The following is an 18,516-nucleotide window of genomic DNA, read 5'->3' on the forward strand; positions in this document are numbered from 1 at the left end:
TGACCTCCAAGTATGATACCAGTTATATAAAAAAAGAGAATGAAAAATATATAAACATATTTGCTTGTACATAAGCAAAATATCACAGCGAGAACCAATGAGTAACGTATCCCAACATACTCCATTGTTTCATACACACACAAAATACTAAATATAATCCCAAGTTAAAAATAAACTTTTACCTATTTCAGAAGTTGCTATCTGTAAAATGAAAAGGATTTTTCCACAGAAACAAGGTGGTAGGAGGGTAGTGAGTAACTCTAGTAGGAAGCATTTACCATCCACTCATTTCACTCATTCTCTATTCTCTGGGACTAAGGAAGCAGGAGGAAGAAAAAAAATTCCTAGAAGGCTACATTTAGCTCAAGTTTTAGTTCGTCATTCTCAATATGTACACACCAAACACCGGAATATCTTATTTTCCATTTTGTTCATAATACTATCCCTGTATCTTGAGTTATGCATGTAAAATAATTCATTTGAAAAGAACTGTAAGCCAAAGAAAAGGAATTGCTAAAACAGATAAAAATTGCTAAATGCATTTTTAACTACTCATCACTCAGATGGAAAACCCAACTAAGGTTGCAGCAGTAAAATGTGGTAATGAAGGTCATGAAAAATATTTTAGCCAATAATTATAGAAAAACTCTTCTACCAGCTGTAAAATTCATCAGACTAGAATTACCATACATAATTTTTTGTGCAGCTCCATGGAGGTGTGCAATCTTGCATATAGCAGCATTCACTAATACTTTAATGAGTAAATGTTAATACTCTTCAGTGTCCTTTCCCCCTTAAAAAAATCACTTAAGCTTTAGTTTATTTGAAAGTGCTGAAAGGTAAAAATAAAGCAAAACAGACCCTGAGATTAGTGAATCTTCAAATTGCTCACTTATCTGCTTCTCTGAAATAAAAGTTTTACACAAATGCCTCTTCTCTCTTAAGTCATGGGTGCACAAAATAGAAATTTCAACTAATGCATTTGAAACTCAGATGTACACCCCATACATGGCATTGTGCTGGGTGCTCACCCAGAACAGGAGAACACTTAACCTTTAGATTTGGAGTTTACTTTCAAGGACCTTAGACTCTAACAGTAACCCTAAAGCAAGTAAGAATTAACTACTGAACAACTTTGCAAGTGATGAGTACAAACTAGAGCTAGGAGAGGAGAGTCATGGAGGAGAATCACTGCTTCCAACTGGATAGATGATAAATGGCTTTCTGGAAGAACTGAAATCACACTTGACCTTTGATTTCAACATATAAAAAAGAAACGGAGAAAGGCAGTACATCATAATGCACAACAAAGCTCTGGAATAGAAATGTCTTGTTTTTAATCCTGTCTCTATCATTTATAAGCTATGAATGAAATGTATTACTTAATCTTCCTAAGAGTCAATTTCTTCATCCTTAAAATTGGTATAACAGAACCTAGCTCACATACAATGAGTGCACAAGGATTAGCAAATAGCACTCAATGAATGTTACCTTCTACTTAAAGTTGGGGGGAAAAGGACAGTATGACCAATGTGATAGAGAATCAGAATGTAAAGTTCAGTTTTGCTGAAATTAAGACTTACATAAAAAGTAGGAAGATATAAACTGGAAAGATAATTTGAAACAGACATTAGAGTTCTGAAAACCAAGTTAAAAAGTATGCAATTAATTACTTAGGAGTCCTGAAGATTTTGATCTAACAATAGGATATAAATAAGTCGGGCAACCAGGCCAGAAGAACTGGAAGAGAGAAAAAGACTGGAGATAGGGAGGTCTGTTGGGAAACAAACTGCATTGGTTTAGATAAGGAGTGAAGAGTCCCCTACTGAGCACTGTCATTAGCAAGAATTATTAAAAGAAAGAGACAGAACCCAATGACCAACTTGAATGGGAGAAAAGAAATGAAGAGAGGAGAAGCCAAAAAAATGAAACTTCAAGCCCAGATAATTTGGAGAAATGAAATGGAAATACGTGAACATTTTATTTTCAGAAACATACAGTAGTTTGAAGTTCAGATGAGAGGATCAGGTACAGAGCTAGTAATCGGGAGTTAAGAGCTTACAACTTTGAAGTGGTTAAGCCTAAACATAATTGTGTGAAAAATAAATGCATACAGGTACTCTTGGAAAAGCTCTAAGATTCAAATGCAAATGTGTATATACAATATCCTGGGGAAAACAGTCTTTAATCAAACTTTCAAAGCATCTACAACACACACAAAGTTTTTAAAAACCACAGGCATGTATTACAATAGAAACCATCCATAGGAATGAATGTGAATGAGGGAGCAGGAGTAGAAATGATTAAGAAAAAAAGTCTTGGGAACAGAACTAAGAATAATACAATTCTAAGGCAAGAAAAAGAACTTAAGGAGATAGGACTGATTTGAGAAGAGAACCAAAATATTATGGATCCAAGACATGAGAAGTTTAAAAAAAAAAAAAAAAAGGCAGCTATCAACACTGTCTAATGTTATACACAGAGGTCAAAGAATTAAAATTTATACAAAGTATTTACATTTAATAAACAAATTCATTGGTAACATTGAGGTAAGCAATTCTGGTTGAATACAAGTAGCAAGAAACTATATTGTAAGGCATTAAGAAGTAAATGGCTGGGGCAAATGAGTGAAAAATTAAAGGCTGACTACTGTTTCAAGATTTAACAGAGACAGGAAAAGAAAGCTAGCATGAAAGTGACTAGAAGTATGATTTAATTTTTTGTTTTATTTTTTGCTATTGTTGCTAAGCTTTTCTTCCTTAAGGAATGGGAGACTGACTCTGTGCCCAAAGGATCTGTAGAAAAGAAAAGATCAAGGGAGGGAACAGGTATAAAGTTCAGAAATAAAAAGATCACTTTCCAGCTCTTCCCGTAAAACAGGAACAAAAATAAATTTTAATGTGGTAAGAAAGGTTTAATAACAAGTGTGGGTGAAGGGGAAAAGACTACAAAAACTCTAGGTTTCTTTTTTAAACTCTAAAGCACTGATAACCATGATGCTTTAGAACTTTGTTACTTTACAATAGCAGCTACTACTCCAAAAATGTAATAGTAAAAAAGTGTATACACACACACACACAGAGTAATAGAAAAGAATACACTGTATTGTGTTGTAGTAAATTAAGAACAAGGCTCCAGAGTCAAAAACTTGAGTTTAAATCACTGTTTAGTCACATGTAAAAGCTGTGACTCTGGGCAAGTATCTCAACTTCATGCTTTAGTGCCTCGGAGTCATCACTTGCAAAATGGAGGTACAGTATTTACCTCACAGAACTTGAAAGTAATACAAAACTTTAACAACGCGTACAAATATTAATGGTAGCAATAATAGTAATGCAACCTATTTGTGTTTAATCAACCCGGTATTTAAGAAAGGAGGGAAGGGCTAGGCTCTTTAAAATATGTCTCATTTAATCCTTTCAACTACAGAAAGAAACAAGTATAATTCTCCCTATCACACCAACAAGGAAAAGGGAGGTTCATTTGCCTAGATTACTCAGTTAATAAGTGGCAGAGCTGAGATTTGAACACTGGTCTATGGGGACACAAAAATGTTTTCTTTCCACTACACAACGCTACCTCCACAGCACTACATAGTAGCAGGAGCACAAAACTAGGCGTTTTGTTCTTTACTACTAAACTCAACAAAATCTGGGCACATCATTAAGTCCATCTGTCTCTCAATTTTATTTTCTGAAAAATTAAGGGGTTTGATTAGATCTTGAGGTTTCCCTTAAACTAAAAATAATCCATGATTTTATTAAATCACCACATTTAGTGATATGTAAACTCAGAAAAAGTTTTAAAATACAGCAGAAAACCTCTTCTGTTTAAAAAACAAAAAAACATCGAAAGAAGACAGCTTAATTTTTTTCCAGGACTGCACATTATGAAAAAGAAATCAATGTTAAAGGGAAGACCAACATCTAATTTTATTATTAGCATGCATGACTAAGCAAATGTTTGGGAGAACAAAAACATCAAGTATTTCAAGATGACAATTTTAACACCTATATTTTCAATAATTATGAAAAAAAACTCAGACTCTTGATACACCTACAGACCTTATAATCAAATAAAATACAGATTTACCAACTTTTATTTCATGTTGAAACTGCAACCAGGTTGACTTTTTTTTTTTCTTAATGTCCATCTGAAAACTTTCCTCCCCTAAAACCCTTCACTGGCTTCCCACTACCCTTCAATGAGATCCCAAATCCTTAACATGACTCAACAGTCTTGTGCGATCTGGCTCCTCTCTCTGGAACTATCCACTGGCTCTTTTTTCAGTTTCTTTCAATTCCTCCAAGACACCTTTTTTTCCCTTTATTTTAGGGCCTTCATACCATCTGCCCTCCAAAACCTTGCTGTCACAGCTCTCCATTCCCAACCTTTTGCCCCAGCAAACTGCTCTTCATCCATCCCGGTTGAGATGAAGTATTATCGTGCCAGGAAAGCCTTTCCTGACCTCCCAGACATATATTTTGACAGCATTCTGGATTTATAACACTCACTAGTCTTATGGTTACTTGTTCACCATCTGTCTTCCGTGCTAAGCGGTAAACAATATGAAGATGGTCATTTCATGTCGTGTTTCCTACTATTTCCCCAATATCTAACACAGTGCTTAGCACAGAGTAGATTAAGTGCTCAATAAATATGTGCTGAATTAATACATTTAAACTACGAGGCAAGTCCAAAACCATCAGATACTTTACTAGCACAAACAGCTAAAAAAGTTCTATACACGTTTCGAGTTCTGTTTTATCCTTGGTCCTTCATATGGTCCTGCCTCAAATAGGTGCTATATGGCAATTACGAAGTAAAGCAAAAAAATCTCTTTAGATAACAAACACGTCTTCCAGTTTCACAAAACCAAGGTTAGAAACCATAGGTCTTAAATAACTGGAATCAGCTTTAAAAGTCATCTAAAAGAATTCACCTGAAATGCAATTAAAGGGACAGGAACTTGGATAAGGGCACATTTTTACCACAGTAGTGTGCATTGTAAAAGGACCAATCCCAGCTCCCATCACTGTCTAGGTTCTACAAGTAGTGCTTTATTCCAGCAGTAATGACTGCACTGCTACAGTCATCTGAGTAGGCTATATGATACCCGAAGATGCTTTATTAAAACTCAAGAAAAATGACAGGCAAAGTAGCTATAATCTTCAATTAGTGGAAAAAAAAAAAAGGAAATGGTAATAAAGCTGGTAATTTGAGAACTGAATGCTTAAAAAAGGGAATGCTATTTTAACTCAAAACATTCTTCTAGTTTTCTGTTCACCTAACACTTATTGAGTGCTAATTACAAACCAGGCAGTGTTCAAAGATTTTCTTAATACATATTCATTATTTTCTCCATTTGAGACATGAGGAAGGAGGCACTGAGCTAAGTAACTTACCTAATACCATACAGCTGGTAAGTGGCAAAGGCAGAATTCAAAGGCAGCCATTCTGGCTCCAGGGCTCTCCCTCTCAACCACTATTACTACACTCCTGCCTACTCTCTCTCTCCAATCCACTTCAACAGGGCTTCTATCCGTACCACCCTACTCCAGTGAAACTTTTCACAAAGTTCACCAATGACTTCTACCTTGCCAAACCTAAGGGCCACTAATCTGCCTCCACCTTTTTCATCTATTATGCAGCATCCCATCAAGTTGATAACCCTCCTCTTTTGTCAAACATTTGTTTTATTAGTGACATGTATCCCAATTTTCTTCCTACCTCAGACCTGGACTCTCTTCTCTTCCCTACCTACACATTCTTCCTCAGAAACTTCCCAGTCTCATGGCTTTAAACACTATCTGCATGACTCCAAATATTTCTAGTCCTGGCCTGAGTTCTAAACTCATACCCAACTACTTATTTGACATCTCACTTAGATATGTAACACCTTATACTTAATGATCAAAACCAACCACCCTACCCTTCTCCCCTCAACCTGTTCTCTCCAAGCCTTCTCTACCAACACGGATTCAGTTGCTTAGGCTAACTTCTTAGTTATCACCCTTGACTTCCCTTTCCTTTATCTCTCACACCCAATCCATCAGCCAAGTTCTACCAGATCTATTCATTAAACATATTTAGTTCTGTCTCCACTCTCACTCTAATGCAAACTATCTACAGCTCTGCCTACGTCCTTCAGAATGGTCTCCTTACTTCCCTTCTTGACCCCTTAACCTCCACAAGGCAGGTAGAGTTAAAACAAAATCAAATCAATCCCTGCCTGCTTTAAATCACCTAATGTCTTCCCATTATAGTTTAAATTAAATCCTAGCTCTTGACCACAGCCTAGAAGATCCTACATGATTTGGCCCCTGCCTACTTCTCAAACTTCACAACCTTCCATCCTCTCCCCCATCACAAGGTTCCCTGCAGCCACAACTGCCTGCTTTCTCTTCCTGGATCACACCGTGATCATTTCCACTACAGAGCCTTTGCACTTGCTGTTCCTTCTGTAAGGAGCATTCTCTCTCCAGACTTTCACGCAGAGTTCCTTCTGCTCCTTAGGTGTTGCTCAAATGTCACCTCCTCTGAGAGACCTTCTAGTCACTCTTTTACATGATCCTCTACTGTTACAATTGTCATTACTCTTATTACCTGAAATTAGCTTATTTACTTGTTTATTACGTCTTGCTGATTTTGGAATTTAAAAACTCTAGCCCCGACCCTCCCACAGTACGTAGAAAGAGCTTAATAAATTTATTAAATGAGTGGATATTCCCCGTTGTGTTTTAAGCTGTTTATTGTAAATCAACCAATTTTGATAAAACACTTGGCCCATTTTGCGTGTATTAAAAGATAAATCCTTAAAACACTCAATTTTTCCAATCTAACACATTTCAGCACTCTGAACCCCCTCAAGTACACACACGCACACAGTCACCTATAGAAACCTACTTAAAACTGCTAAATAGTCCATATGGATAGACCGCATTTTCTTCCTCCAAGCTAACAAACGTGTAGGTGAGGAAGGGGAATTTTACTGGGCACCTTAGCACCTGTTACATCTTCAGCTAAAAGAGGTACTGATGAGCCAGACAGCACATGGGAGACATGGCCTTTCTTTCAGGGACTGAATGTAGGTAAAACGTGAGTGGCTGAGACGAGAACTGTTCTAATCCGTAATAAGGGCTATTCACCTCATTTAAAGAAACAAAAATAGTCTAGTGGACAGCGGATTATGCTCGGATTCACCAGAAGAAACCGATCTGGGGGCCCTCGGCAAATACGAGTTGTGTGTGTAGGTTGTTGGGGTCGGTCTACAAATAACGGGAAAACAAGAGGAAGAGACATTGGTTTAAGAACCAACTCAGCGATAAGGTAAAGGTCAGCTCAGGCTCCCAGGCGTATTCTGAACCTGGGAACGAGGGTGGTAGAGGAGGAGAAAACACAGAGCCCTGGGACCTCCGTTCACCGCTTCGGCCTCCACGGCAGGCACTTGAGGCAACCGTGAGTCCACCTATCTCCCACTTCCACCCCTGCAAGGAAATAGCCCCCGGATACTCACATGGGCTCGAGAGTCTTGCTCAGCCAGGACTTGAGGGCCTCGAAGTTTTCAATGATCATTTTAGAAACCATCCACAGCGGCCCAGAGGCCCGTCACACTAGTCCGCCCGCCCAGGTCGCTGCCGCTACAGCCGCCGCTGCCCCCGCCCCCTCCTCCGCGCGCCGCCCGCGTGGGCCGCGGTGGGAGGCGCCGGTGGCAGGCTCCCGCGAGCCCCGATGGGCCAACAGTTCCGGGGGGACGGCCGCAGGCCGCGAGTCCACGGGGTGCCAGGAGCTCCCCCTCCCCGGAACCCGACCCCGGCTGAGGCAGCAACGGTTTGCCCGGGCCCTCCCCCTTCTCTCCACGCCAGCGAATCTTCCTGGACCAGAGAGCGACACGCTCCTAGACCCGGGCTTTCTCTCAGCTTTGAGACCAGGTGCTGGTTGGCAACGCAGAAGAGGCAAAAGTGAAGAAAGCGAAGACGAAGGGCAGCTGAATGGAAACGGTTCGGGGGGTCTTCCCGGCTCCCAGCACCCCCAAGAAGATGGCTGCCGATAAATCTCGCGAGAATTGTTGAAGTGTCGCGGTGACTCCCGGAGCCTGCTGGGAAGAGACGTAAGATCAGCGGAGAGCGCGCTAGGCAAGTACGGCGAATTTTGCGTCTTTGCGTGGCTTGTGGGCCCTGTGCTTTTTCACGCCTTGATTCTCTTAAGGAATAAAGACTTCATTTTTTTTTGCAAGGAGGGAAAGGCCGCTGATTTCAGGATCAGCGGGAACCCCAGCCCGTCCTCTGTAACAGACGGCGTGGCGCATCGGCTGGAACGACCCTGCGACGGGAGCGCTCCTCTGAGAGCGTCCACTCGGATGTGGCGGGATGCAGGCGACCTGGGGATTACAGGTGTGCTGCGCTGTGCTGCCTCCTCCGTTTACCTCAGGGTCCTGCAGTACTATATTCTGCATGTGCTGTGCTGTGGACAAGATTGGAAAGAACGGGCTGGTCTCATGTAACGCACTGAGACCTCCAGAGGCATAGTTAAGTCTTGTCCAGAATTACTCGACTTCATGCATGGGCAGAGCACTAATGACCTAGGGATTCCTCCAACCCTTGACAGTTCTGAAATAGTTTCCAAACATCTGAAACTTCCGGACTTTTCCCCAGCTAGAAATAAGTGTTTGTGTTTTTAATTCTCTCCGTTTAGAGCCGATTCAGCCCCAGATAGGGAAATTACATAATATCAAAAGAGAGAGCCTTCAAATCAGCATCCTAAATAAAGTAACTTCCTTTCTCCTGGGTGGTCAAATAAGTTTGATTCCTGCCTCAGTTGTTCTATTTGCTATTATTTACTTCCATTAAGGTACTAGGTGGAATTTTACAAAAAGTCTAGTGCCTGTTAACTGTAATGAAATGAAAATAATTCACAATTTAGACACTTAAAGTAGACCAATAAAAAGCTTTTTATGGCAGACACAGTGGTAGACTAAATTGTTAAGAACTCTGAGTTTATAATTTGCTAGAGTGAAGTGTCCTTAAGCAATAAGTGGAAAAGATTTGATAAAGTCAGAAAAGCTTGACATTTGTTTTAAAATATAGCATATAAAGTAGTATGCAAATTAGAAGCCTGCTACTGATTAACCAGGGTGTTAAGTGATTTAGCGAAGTGAAATAAGCTGGATGCAAAAGGGCAACTATTCTGTGTTTCCACTTATGTGAGGTATCTAGAGTGGCCAAACCCCTAGAGACAGAAAAAATAGACTGTTAGTTGCCAGGGGCAAGAGGGGTAGGGGAGAATGGGGAGCTATTTTTTAATGAGTAAAGAATTTCAGTTTGGGATGATGAAAAAAGTTCTAGAGATAGGCGGTGTTGATGGTTGCACGACAATGTGAGTGTTGTGAACTGTACACTTAAAAATGGTTAAAATTTTTGTATATTTTGCCACAATAAAAAAAATGATTTATAAATTTAATATTGCTAGGGAAAATGTAAAATCCTAATTGTTCAGCCTGTCTGTTTAATAGCCTTGCCACAGACTGACTCCAGTTTTCAACCTCATCACCAACTGTTGGGTAACTCTGGCTCTCCACTCCAGCTAATCATCATTCTTCTGTTAAATGCTATATAATCCAGGGAAACAGATTTGCTCACCTTTCCCTCCTCCAAACATTTATTCACATCATTTCCACAGGGAATGTTTCCACTTACTTCTTTCTCTGGCTATTCAAACCTTGCTCATCCTTCTCTCTCAGTACCACTGCTACTGTATTTTTTAATCCTTCCTTATTTTTCCTAAACAATAGTAACAGCCTTTTAATTTCTCTGCCTCTTAGCTGCCCCCTTATCAGTTCATCTTCAGTTGCTTTCATCATCATTGCCTTTAATAGCAGTTATTGTAAAATTTGGATCTAATCACGTTAGTTCCCTGCTTAAAATCTTCATCAACTTCCACGTTGTCTTCAGGATAAAAGTCTACATTCTTTAACATCTATAAAGGACCTTTTAAAATCAGACTCTTCCTATATGCCTTAGAAACTTCTTTCACTGTCTTTCAGCCTTCGCTTCAGCCACCCTGAACTACTTCATGCTCCTTGAAAGAGGTGTGTTCTCTCACTAAACTGATCCATTGCAAAATGTGTTTCCCTCCCTTGCACTTGAATCCTACCCATCCATTAAATTCAGTGCATACAGCATCACCTTTAGAAAACCATCCTTGACCTCCCTGCTCTAAAGCAGGAGTCCCTCTGAGGTTTTATCACATCAGCCTGTGCTTCCATCTATTATAACACTCATTGCTTTATTTCTGCAATTATCTGATTATCTGTTCATTAGTAGATTATGGTTTTGAATCTCCTGTTCCGTGCACAGCCCCTGATATAATACAGTCAATTCTCAATTCTCAATTTTTTGAATGATCAAATGAAGCCCTGCCACTTCCATGAAATCTTCCCTGAACGATGTAGCTGATAGCAATCTCTTCCTCCTCTAAATCCTTAGTTACAGTGCTTGTTATCACTCCACGACTAGTCATCAGTGCTTCCTAGCATGATTCTCTTTCTTAACTATTATCATTTATCCCTCATCGCTTCAGTGCTGCATCTTCTTTGGCTTTGTCTTCAGAGGTGATAATTAGCTAATGTGATAAGCAGTGCAACTAAGAAAAGACTAAAACAACCCGCATAGACTACTTTATGTATTCAGTAACAAACATTTCAGAATGTCCATTATTAGGTTACCTCCTTAACATTTTCCAACATACCATGTTCCTTCAAAGCCCTGTGACTTTGTTAGCGCTGTTCCTTTTGCCTGGAATGACTTTCCTTATTGCTCAAATACCAGATGCCCTAGGCAAAGGTTGTTGCCTCTTGGTTCTTACCTGTAGAATAGGAGTTAAAACGTCTTATTTAGTTTTTCATCTGTATGTCTAACTAGATTATGAGTTCTTTAAGGACTAGGACTCAAGTTTATTCCTCTTTGTTCTTTCTGCACGTAGCATAGTGTCTGGAACTCAGAAATGTTTGTTGAAGGCTATAAGAAGGAAGTAGAGGCAGGGGAAATATTTTCGATAGGCAAGTCATAATGATATATCTCCCAATAGGCCTACGTCTCCTTACAGTTTACTTAGCTGCCCTGATCCTAGGAATATTCTCTAGAGTATACTTAACTCCTCCTTAGGTTCTTCAGTTCTCTCACCTAGCTGAAGGAGACAATCTTATTACTCTCAGTGGTGGTTTGGGGGTCTTGATTAAACGCTTAGCCTGTATTTCAACATCACAAACATATTCTATACTTTTTCTTCTATTTTATAGTCAGTACTCTGTCCCGAGAATCACGTTTAGGTCTTTATTCTCTCTGGAATACATGCCTTTATTTGGTGTAAGGTGGGGATCTAGCCTATTTTTTCTCCAAACAGCAGGCCAATTCTTCTCTATAATTCTACTGAACAGTCTCTCCCTTCCACATTGATTTTCAATGCCACCTTTATCATATATTCATATTTCCATTTATGTATGGCTCTGGTTCTGACCTCTTTTTCAGTTGGTCTCTTTGTCCATGATGACGCCAGGACCATGTTGTTTTTATTTACCATTGTCTTATAGACTGTGTTAATATGTCATAGTGAAAAATCCCTCCCCTTTGCTCTTGTCTTTCAAATTTGACTTAGCTAACTGTGAACCCTTGGTCTAAATACTTCCTAGAACAAGATTGTTGAGCTTAGCAAAAAAAAAAAAAAAAGATCCTTTATTGAATTTATAGATTAATTTGGGTTGAATTGGCAGTCACAGAGGTACTTTGCTCAGATCTACCTTTGAGAAAGGACTCACTGCCCAACTGCAAGGCATGTAGTTAGCTGACAGCCTTCAGTCATTAACTTCTTCTGGGTTCACCTCATCTTCCAAACTGAAGTTACACTATTTTCAGGGCTACCCCTCTCTTCCATGCCCATCCTCAACTAAAGACTGAGTAAGGCATAGTATAAGGACCTAATGTCAACATTAGGATGACAGAGGCTTTTTCAGGCCTGCATGGCAGTCTGATGGGTCCCCCTGCCTAATCCTACTTTCTCCCTTTCTCTTTCACAAATGCTATCCTCCAGTAAACCTTTTGTGCTTCTAACTCCACCTCAACATCTACTTCCCAGAGAACCTAACCTATGACACAAGTCATCTGATTCATTCTATTTTTATAAATTTTTTTAAAAAATTATAGTTAATAAAATCTAACTGTCCCTTCTGGCCCAATTACTTCTTTGAAACCATCCCTAGCCACCTTCATTTAATATGATGTCTCTCAGGACATACATTCTAACAAACCTTTGACTTTCTATGGCCATCATTGATTTAGCCCCTATTGTTTTATTTTTTAATGCACATATACTTTATCCCCTGTGGCCTCTTTAGTACCTTGTTTCATCAGTTACTTCCTTATCTTATGTTTGCAACTCTTGTACTCTGTTGGGTCTTTCCAATTCATCATTCAACAAATGTTTACTAAAGGTCGGCTCTGTTTCAGATATACTACTACTTGCTGAGAATACAGTGATGGACAAACAAGGCATGGTATCTGCCCTATGGAGCTTATAGCCTAATTTAGAAAGGGAGACATTTAACGGAAAATCATATAGGAAAAAATTTTTAATTTTTATAATTAAATTTTTTAATTTTAATACAAATTATATTAGGTATTATGAGAGAAAATAGAAATATGAACCATTATAACAATTTAGACTGGAAAGACTCAAGCATGGCTTCTCTTAGAATATAGTGTTTAAATGGTTAAGAAAGGGAGTAATGAGTAGAAGTTAGCCATGTGAAACAAAATAAAGACAGGAACATTCAAGGCAGACATAATAGCTTGTGGGATGTTCCAGAGGTAAGGAAGAGCTAGGCTCTTAAAGAAAGCCAGAGAGGTGGGAGGGTATCAACTTAGGGGGAAACATGGCTGTAGGTCAAATTAGGTAAACAAGAGCCACATTAAGATTTGTGAACTAGATTTTATTTAAAATATGATACACAACCATTGAAAGTTTTTCAGTATGACAGGATGAATTGAAAGCATGAACATACATACATACTTCTTTTAAAAGAAAAAGTTTAATTAAATTTGGGAATTTTTAAATAAAAAGAGAAGGGAGGCAAATCACTTTTAACATAATAATGCCAGGATTTTTATTTCGCTAGAAGTGAATCAAGAGCTGGACTTCCTTGGGGGCGCAGTGGTTAAGAATCCGCCAGCCAATGCAGGGGACACGGGTTCGAGCCCTGGTCCGGGAATATCCCACGTGCCGCAGAGCAACTAAGCCTGTGCGCCACAACTACTGAGCCTGCGCTCTAGAGCCCGTGAGCCACAACTACCGAGCCCACGTGCCACAACTACTGAAGCCTGTGCGCCTAGAGCCTGTGCTCAGCAACGAGAAGCATGCACACCGCAACGAAGAGTAGCCCCCGCTCGCCGCAGCTGGAGAAAGCCCGCACGCAGCAAAGACCCAACGCAGCCAAAAAATAAATAAATAAATTTATTTTTTTAAATAAAAGTGAATCAAGAGCATGTTAATAAAGGGAATACAGTTTTCTCATCTGAGACTAGGCACTGATGACTTGGAAAGAAAAATAATGCTTGCTGTGGTAAGGTATATCCTTAGGTAATTAAGAGGAAACACTTCAGCAATTGCTGATAGTGTAAGTTGGGATCCGAGGACATTCTATCATTTCCCCCTTAATAAGTTCAGAGCACTTCTAGTAAAAAAAGAGTCTGTGGGACAATCACCAGTTCTTCAGTGGGCACTCCATTTATACCTGTAATTGCTTATAATGACTCCGTATAGCAGTACTTTTATAGAAGGGACCCAAAACAGTATAGAGTAAGAAGACTAGGAGTTGTGCTATTAATACCCTGAGCTCTTATTCCACATAAGGAGAGGAAAAGTACTAAAAACAAAAAAAAAATGCTGTCGAATAAAAATATAGTGTGAGCCACATATGTAATTTTAAGTTTTCTAGTGGCTACTTTTTCAAAAAGTAAAAAAAAGTGAAATTAATTTTAATGATATATTTTGTCTAACTTATCCACAATATTTTCACTTCACTGTGCAATTAATATAAAAATAATTGAGATATTTTACTTTGTTGTTGTTGTTACTAAGTCTTTGAAATCTGTTGTGTGTTTTTACACTTACAGGTCATCTCAATTCAGACTAGCTGCATCACAAATGCTCAATAGCCACACATTGCTAGTGTCTATGGTGCTGGACAGTGCAGCTTTAAAACTTTAGAGGGTGCCTCATGTAGGCATTTAATTGTACCTGATGTCTGTTGTTTCAGTGTTATTGGTCGTTTTCCTTTGCTCAGGTTCTGCCCCCCATAAGAGTGGGCTTGAATTTCAAAAGCCCTAATTAAGGTTCTACATCATTACTTTTGTAATAGACAGTTTTGTCCTAAGGCTACTAAGGAAATGAGAACAAAATGTAGAGGTGAACCTTCTTCAAAAGACTGTTTATTCCTTCCCTCTCTTCTATTAGCCATAGTAGTATCAGCCATAAGAGAGGGAAGGAGAGGATAGGGTATACATAGTTTTCTTCTGATTCTTGGCTTGAAGATAAGACAAAGACATCTCCACAATAAATATTTGTTTTTTAAAAAGCAATGGCATGAAATGATACGACAGAGTCCCCGGAGAAGCTTTCTAGGAATCATATGCATATTATCATTGTAAATACCTACTTCTCATGGAATACCAAAGTGAAGTTTGTGAATCTGCTTTGCTCTCTCTTGGGATGGTTTTCTCGAGCTCTTTTTCCTTACAGTAGCTAGGGAGATATCATATGTAGCATAAAAGATGATCCCCAGGAATCTTGGCTCTCAGTCTAAGCTGTCAGACTCACTTAGGTTATGGTTTTTGTTCTCCAGCGTTCATTCCTTCAACAAATACATACTGAGAGCCTACTGTGTGGCTATGAACTGCTGTAGGCCCTGGAGATACAGAAGTAAACAAGACAGGCAAGGTCTTTGCCTTCATGGAATTTGTATTCTAGCCAGTCTATTAGGCCCCCCAGGGATCTTTTTGTTTTCTGGGTCTCCCTACCTTAGTATATTTTTTTTAATGTTTTTTGTTATGAAAAAATTTTAATGTATCCAAAAGCAGAAAAAAGTATAATCTTTCCTGTCATCCAGTTTTAACAGTAATCAACTCCTGGTCAATTTTATTTCATTGACACTCCATCTTCTCTCCTTAGCCCATTTTAAATTATTTTGACAGATTATCACATCATTTCACTGAGATGATTTTAATAATATTACATATTTGATTCCTCTGGAAACTGAGATTTACACCTGTCATCATCTGTGGCAGTTTATGTAGGAGACTTTATCAATGTGTGTGTATGTATGAATATGTAATATATGTATATATGCAACATATAGATATATGCATATATATCTTCAACCTCCATCGAATCATTATTTTTTAATAACTTTATTTATTTGTTTGTTTGTTTTTGGCTGCATTGGGTCTTCGTTGCTGCACATGGGCTTTCTCTAGTTGCGGCGAGCGGGGGCTACTCTTCGTTGCGGTGCGCAGGCTTCTCATTACGGTGGCTTCTCTTGTTGTAGAGCATGGGCTCTAGGCACGCGGGCTTTAGTAGCTGTGGCATGTGGGCTCGGTAGTTGTGGCTCGGGGGCTCTAGAGCGCAGGCTCAGTAGTTGTGGTGCATGGGCTTAGTTGCTCCGCGGCATGTGGGATCTTCCAGGACCAGGGCTCGAACCTGTGTCCCCTGCATTGACAGGCAGATTCTTAACCACTGTGCCACCAGGGAAGCCCCATTATTATCTATTGAGTCTTCCTCTTAAGTACAACTAGAATCTACTCATTGTCATTCAACCTAGACTATACACTGCAGCAAAGAAATCCATAAAATCCCATTCTAATCATATCACTACTTAAAACCCTTTATTGACTCCCCATTTCTCAGGCTGAAGAACAAATTTATTAACAAAAATACCTAACTGAAATTTAGTGTGTTTTATGATATTAAGCACTGTACTAAGCGCTTTATATTTATTATGCTAATCATCACAGCTTAGCGTTTTCATTTTACTGCTGAGGAAATTAAGGCTTTGAGTTGCCCAGTCATATACAGGGAGTGCCCAAGCATGGCAGAGATTGAACCTCGGTCAGAAGCACAACAAAGACCACATCTTTTAACTACATCTTTACTAGGTCTTTCATTAACTCGTACTTGCCTAGTTCTCCAGCTTTATCTCTTATTTCATTACCTTTCACACCCTACAGTGCTGCCACACTAAAGTATTTGTAATTCCCTAAGGCAACAGTAGTGCATAATGCAAACAGTAGTGCAAACTGATATAATATATGCTGAAGCGCCAAAGCAGGAATATGAGTATATTTTTCAGAGAATTCAAGATTTCTTTTAAAGTATTAAACTACACATGATGAGAAAAACCAGGACTTTCCTACATGTATTTTATTTCATTTTATTTATCTATTTATTTATTTTAAAAACATCCTTATTGGAGTATAATTGCTTTACAATGGTGTGTTAGTTTCTGCTTTATAACAAAGTGAATCAGCTATACATATACATATATCCCCCTATCTCCTCCCTCTTGCATGTCCCTCCCACCCTCCCTATCCCACCCCTCTAGGTGGACACAAAGCACCGAGCTGATCTCCCTGTGCTATGCGGCTGCTTCCCACTAGCTAGCTATTTTACATTTGGTAGTGTATATATGTCCATGCCACTCCCTCACTTCATCCCAGCTTACCCTTCCACCTCCCCGTGTCCTCAAGTCCATTCTCTACATCTGTATCTTTATTCCTGTCCTGCCCCTAGGTTTTTCAGAACCATTTTTTTTTTTTAGATTCCATATATATGTGTTAGCATATGGTATTTGCTTTTTTCTTTCTGACTTACTTCACTCTGTATGACAGACTCTAGGTCCATCCACCTCACTACAAATAACTCAATTTTGTTTCTTCTTATGGCTGAGTAATATTCCATTGTATATATGTGCCACATCTTCTTTATCCATTCATCTGTCGATGGACACTTAGGTTGCTTCCGTGTCCTGGCTATTGTAAATAGTGCTGCAATGAACATTGGGGTGCATGTAGCTTTTTGAATTATGGTTTTCTCAGGGTATATGCCCAGGAGTGGGATTGCTAGGTCGTATGGTAGGTCTATTTTTAGTTTTTTAAGGAACCTCCATACTGTTCTCCATAGTGGCTGTATCAATTTACATTCCACCAACAGTGCAAAAGGGTTCCCTTTTCTCCACACCCTCTCCAGCATTTATTGTTTGTAGATATTTTGATGATGGCCATTCTGACTGGTGTGAGGGGATACCTCATTGCAGTTTTGGTTTGCATTTCTCTAATGATTAGTGATGTTGAGCATTCTTTCGTGTGTTTGTTGGCAATCTGTATATCTTCTTTGGAGAAATGTCTATGTAGGTCTGCCAATTTTTGGATTGGGTTGTTTATTTTTTTGATATTGAGCTGCATGAGCTGCTTAAATTTTGGAGATTAATCCTTTGTCAGTTGCTTTGTTTGCAAATATTTTCTCCCATTCTGAGGGTTGTCTTTTAGTCTTGTTTATGGTTTCCTTTGCTGTGCAAAAGCTTTTAAGTTTTACTAGGTCCCATTTGTTTATTTTTGTTTTTATTTCCATTTCTTTAGGAGATGGGTCAAAAAGGATCTTGCTATGATTTATGTCATAGAGTGTTCTGCCTATGTTTTCCTCTAAGAGTTTTATAGTGTCTGGACTTACATTTAGGTCTTTAATCCATTTTGAGTTTATTTTTGTGTATGGTGTTAGGGAGTGTTCTAATTTCATTCTTTTACATATAGCTGTCCAGTTTTCCCAGCACCACTTACTGAAGAGGCTGTCTTTTCTCCATTGTGTATTCTTGCCTCCTTTATCACAGGTAAGGTGACCATATGTGCGTGGGTTTATCTCTGGGCTTTCTATCCTGTTCCATTGATCTATATTTCTGTTTTTGTGCCAGTACCATACTGTCTTGGTTACTGTAGCGTCGTAGTATTGAAGTCTGGGAGCCTGATTCCTCCAGCTCTGTTTTTCTTTCTCAAGATTGCTTTGGCTATTCAGGGTCTTTTGTGTTTCCATACAAATTGTGAAATTTTTTGTTCTAGTTCTGTGAAAAATGCCAATGGTAGTTTGATAGGGATTGCACTGATTCTGTATATTGCTTGGGGTAGTATAGTCATTTTCACAATGTTGATTCTTCCAATCAAAGAACATGGTATATCTCTCCATCTGTTTGTATCATCTTTAATTTCTTTCATCAGTGTCTTATAGTTTTCTGCATACAGGTCTTTTGTCTCCTTAGGTAGGTTTATTCCTAGGTATTTTATTCTTTCTGTTGCAACGGTAAATAGGAGTGTTTCCTTAATTTCTGTTTATTTTTCATCATTAGTGTATAGGAATGCAAGAGATTTCTGTGCATTAATTTTGTATCCTGCTACTTTACCAAATTCATTGATTAACTCTAGT

The 18,516-nt window shown here is 39.0% G+C and overlaps 1 protein-coding gene and 1 long non-coding RNA gene across 12 annotated transcripts in view; one reads left to right on the forward strand and one right to left on the reverse strand.

The window, feature by feature from the left end:
- RBM26 (RNA binding motif protein 26) overlaps positions 1–8,072 on the reverse strand; it is a 90,720-nt gene extending 82,648 nt beyond the window's left edge. For 6 of the 10 annotated variants that reach the window (XM_059902489.1, XM_059902493.1, XM_059902492.1 and 3 more), the window contains exon 1: positions 7,517–8,071. In XM_059902489.1, coding sequence (XP_059758472.1) covers positions 7,517–7,587 — 71 coding nt within the window. In that variant the 5' untranslated portion in view covers positions 7,588–8,071. Of the gene's footprint in view, positions 1–7,516 lie in introns of all 10 variants that reach the window. The other 4 variants (XM_059902494.1, XM_059902490.1, XM_059902488.1 and 1 more) reach the window with 2 other exon arrangements.
- Positions 7,409–13,545, forward strand: LOC132352208 (uncharacterized). Of its 2 annotated transcripts, XR_009498630.1 has the most exons (3): positions 7,409–7,458; positions 7,920–8,393; positions 13,169–13,545. It is a non-coding gene; the product is annotated as an uncharacterized LOC132352208 (long non-coding RNA). The 2 variants fall into 2 exon arrangements; XR_009498629.1 differs by lacking the exon at positions 7,409–7,458 and having other exon boundaries at positions 7,682–8,393.
- Positions 13,546–18,516: the final 4,971 nt, after the last annotated feature.

The sequence above is a fragment of the Balaenoptera ricei genome, chromosome 18, assembly GCF_028023285.1.
Source record: "Balaenoptera ricei isolate mBalRic1 chromosome 18, mBalRic1.hap2, whole genome shotgun sequence".
In the NCBI taxonomy this organism is placed as follows: domain Eukaryota; kingdom Metazoa; phylum Chordata; class Mammalia; order Artiodactyla; family Balaenopteridae; genus Balaenoptera; species Balaenoptera ricei.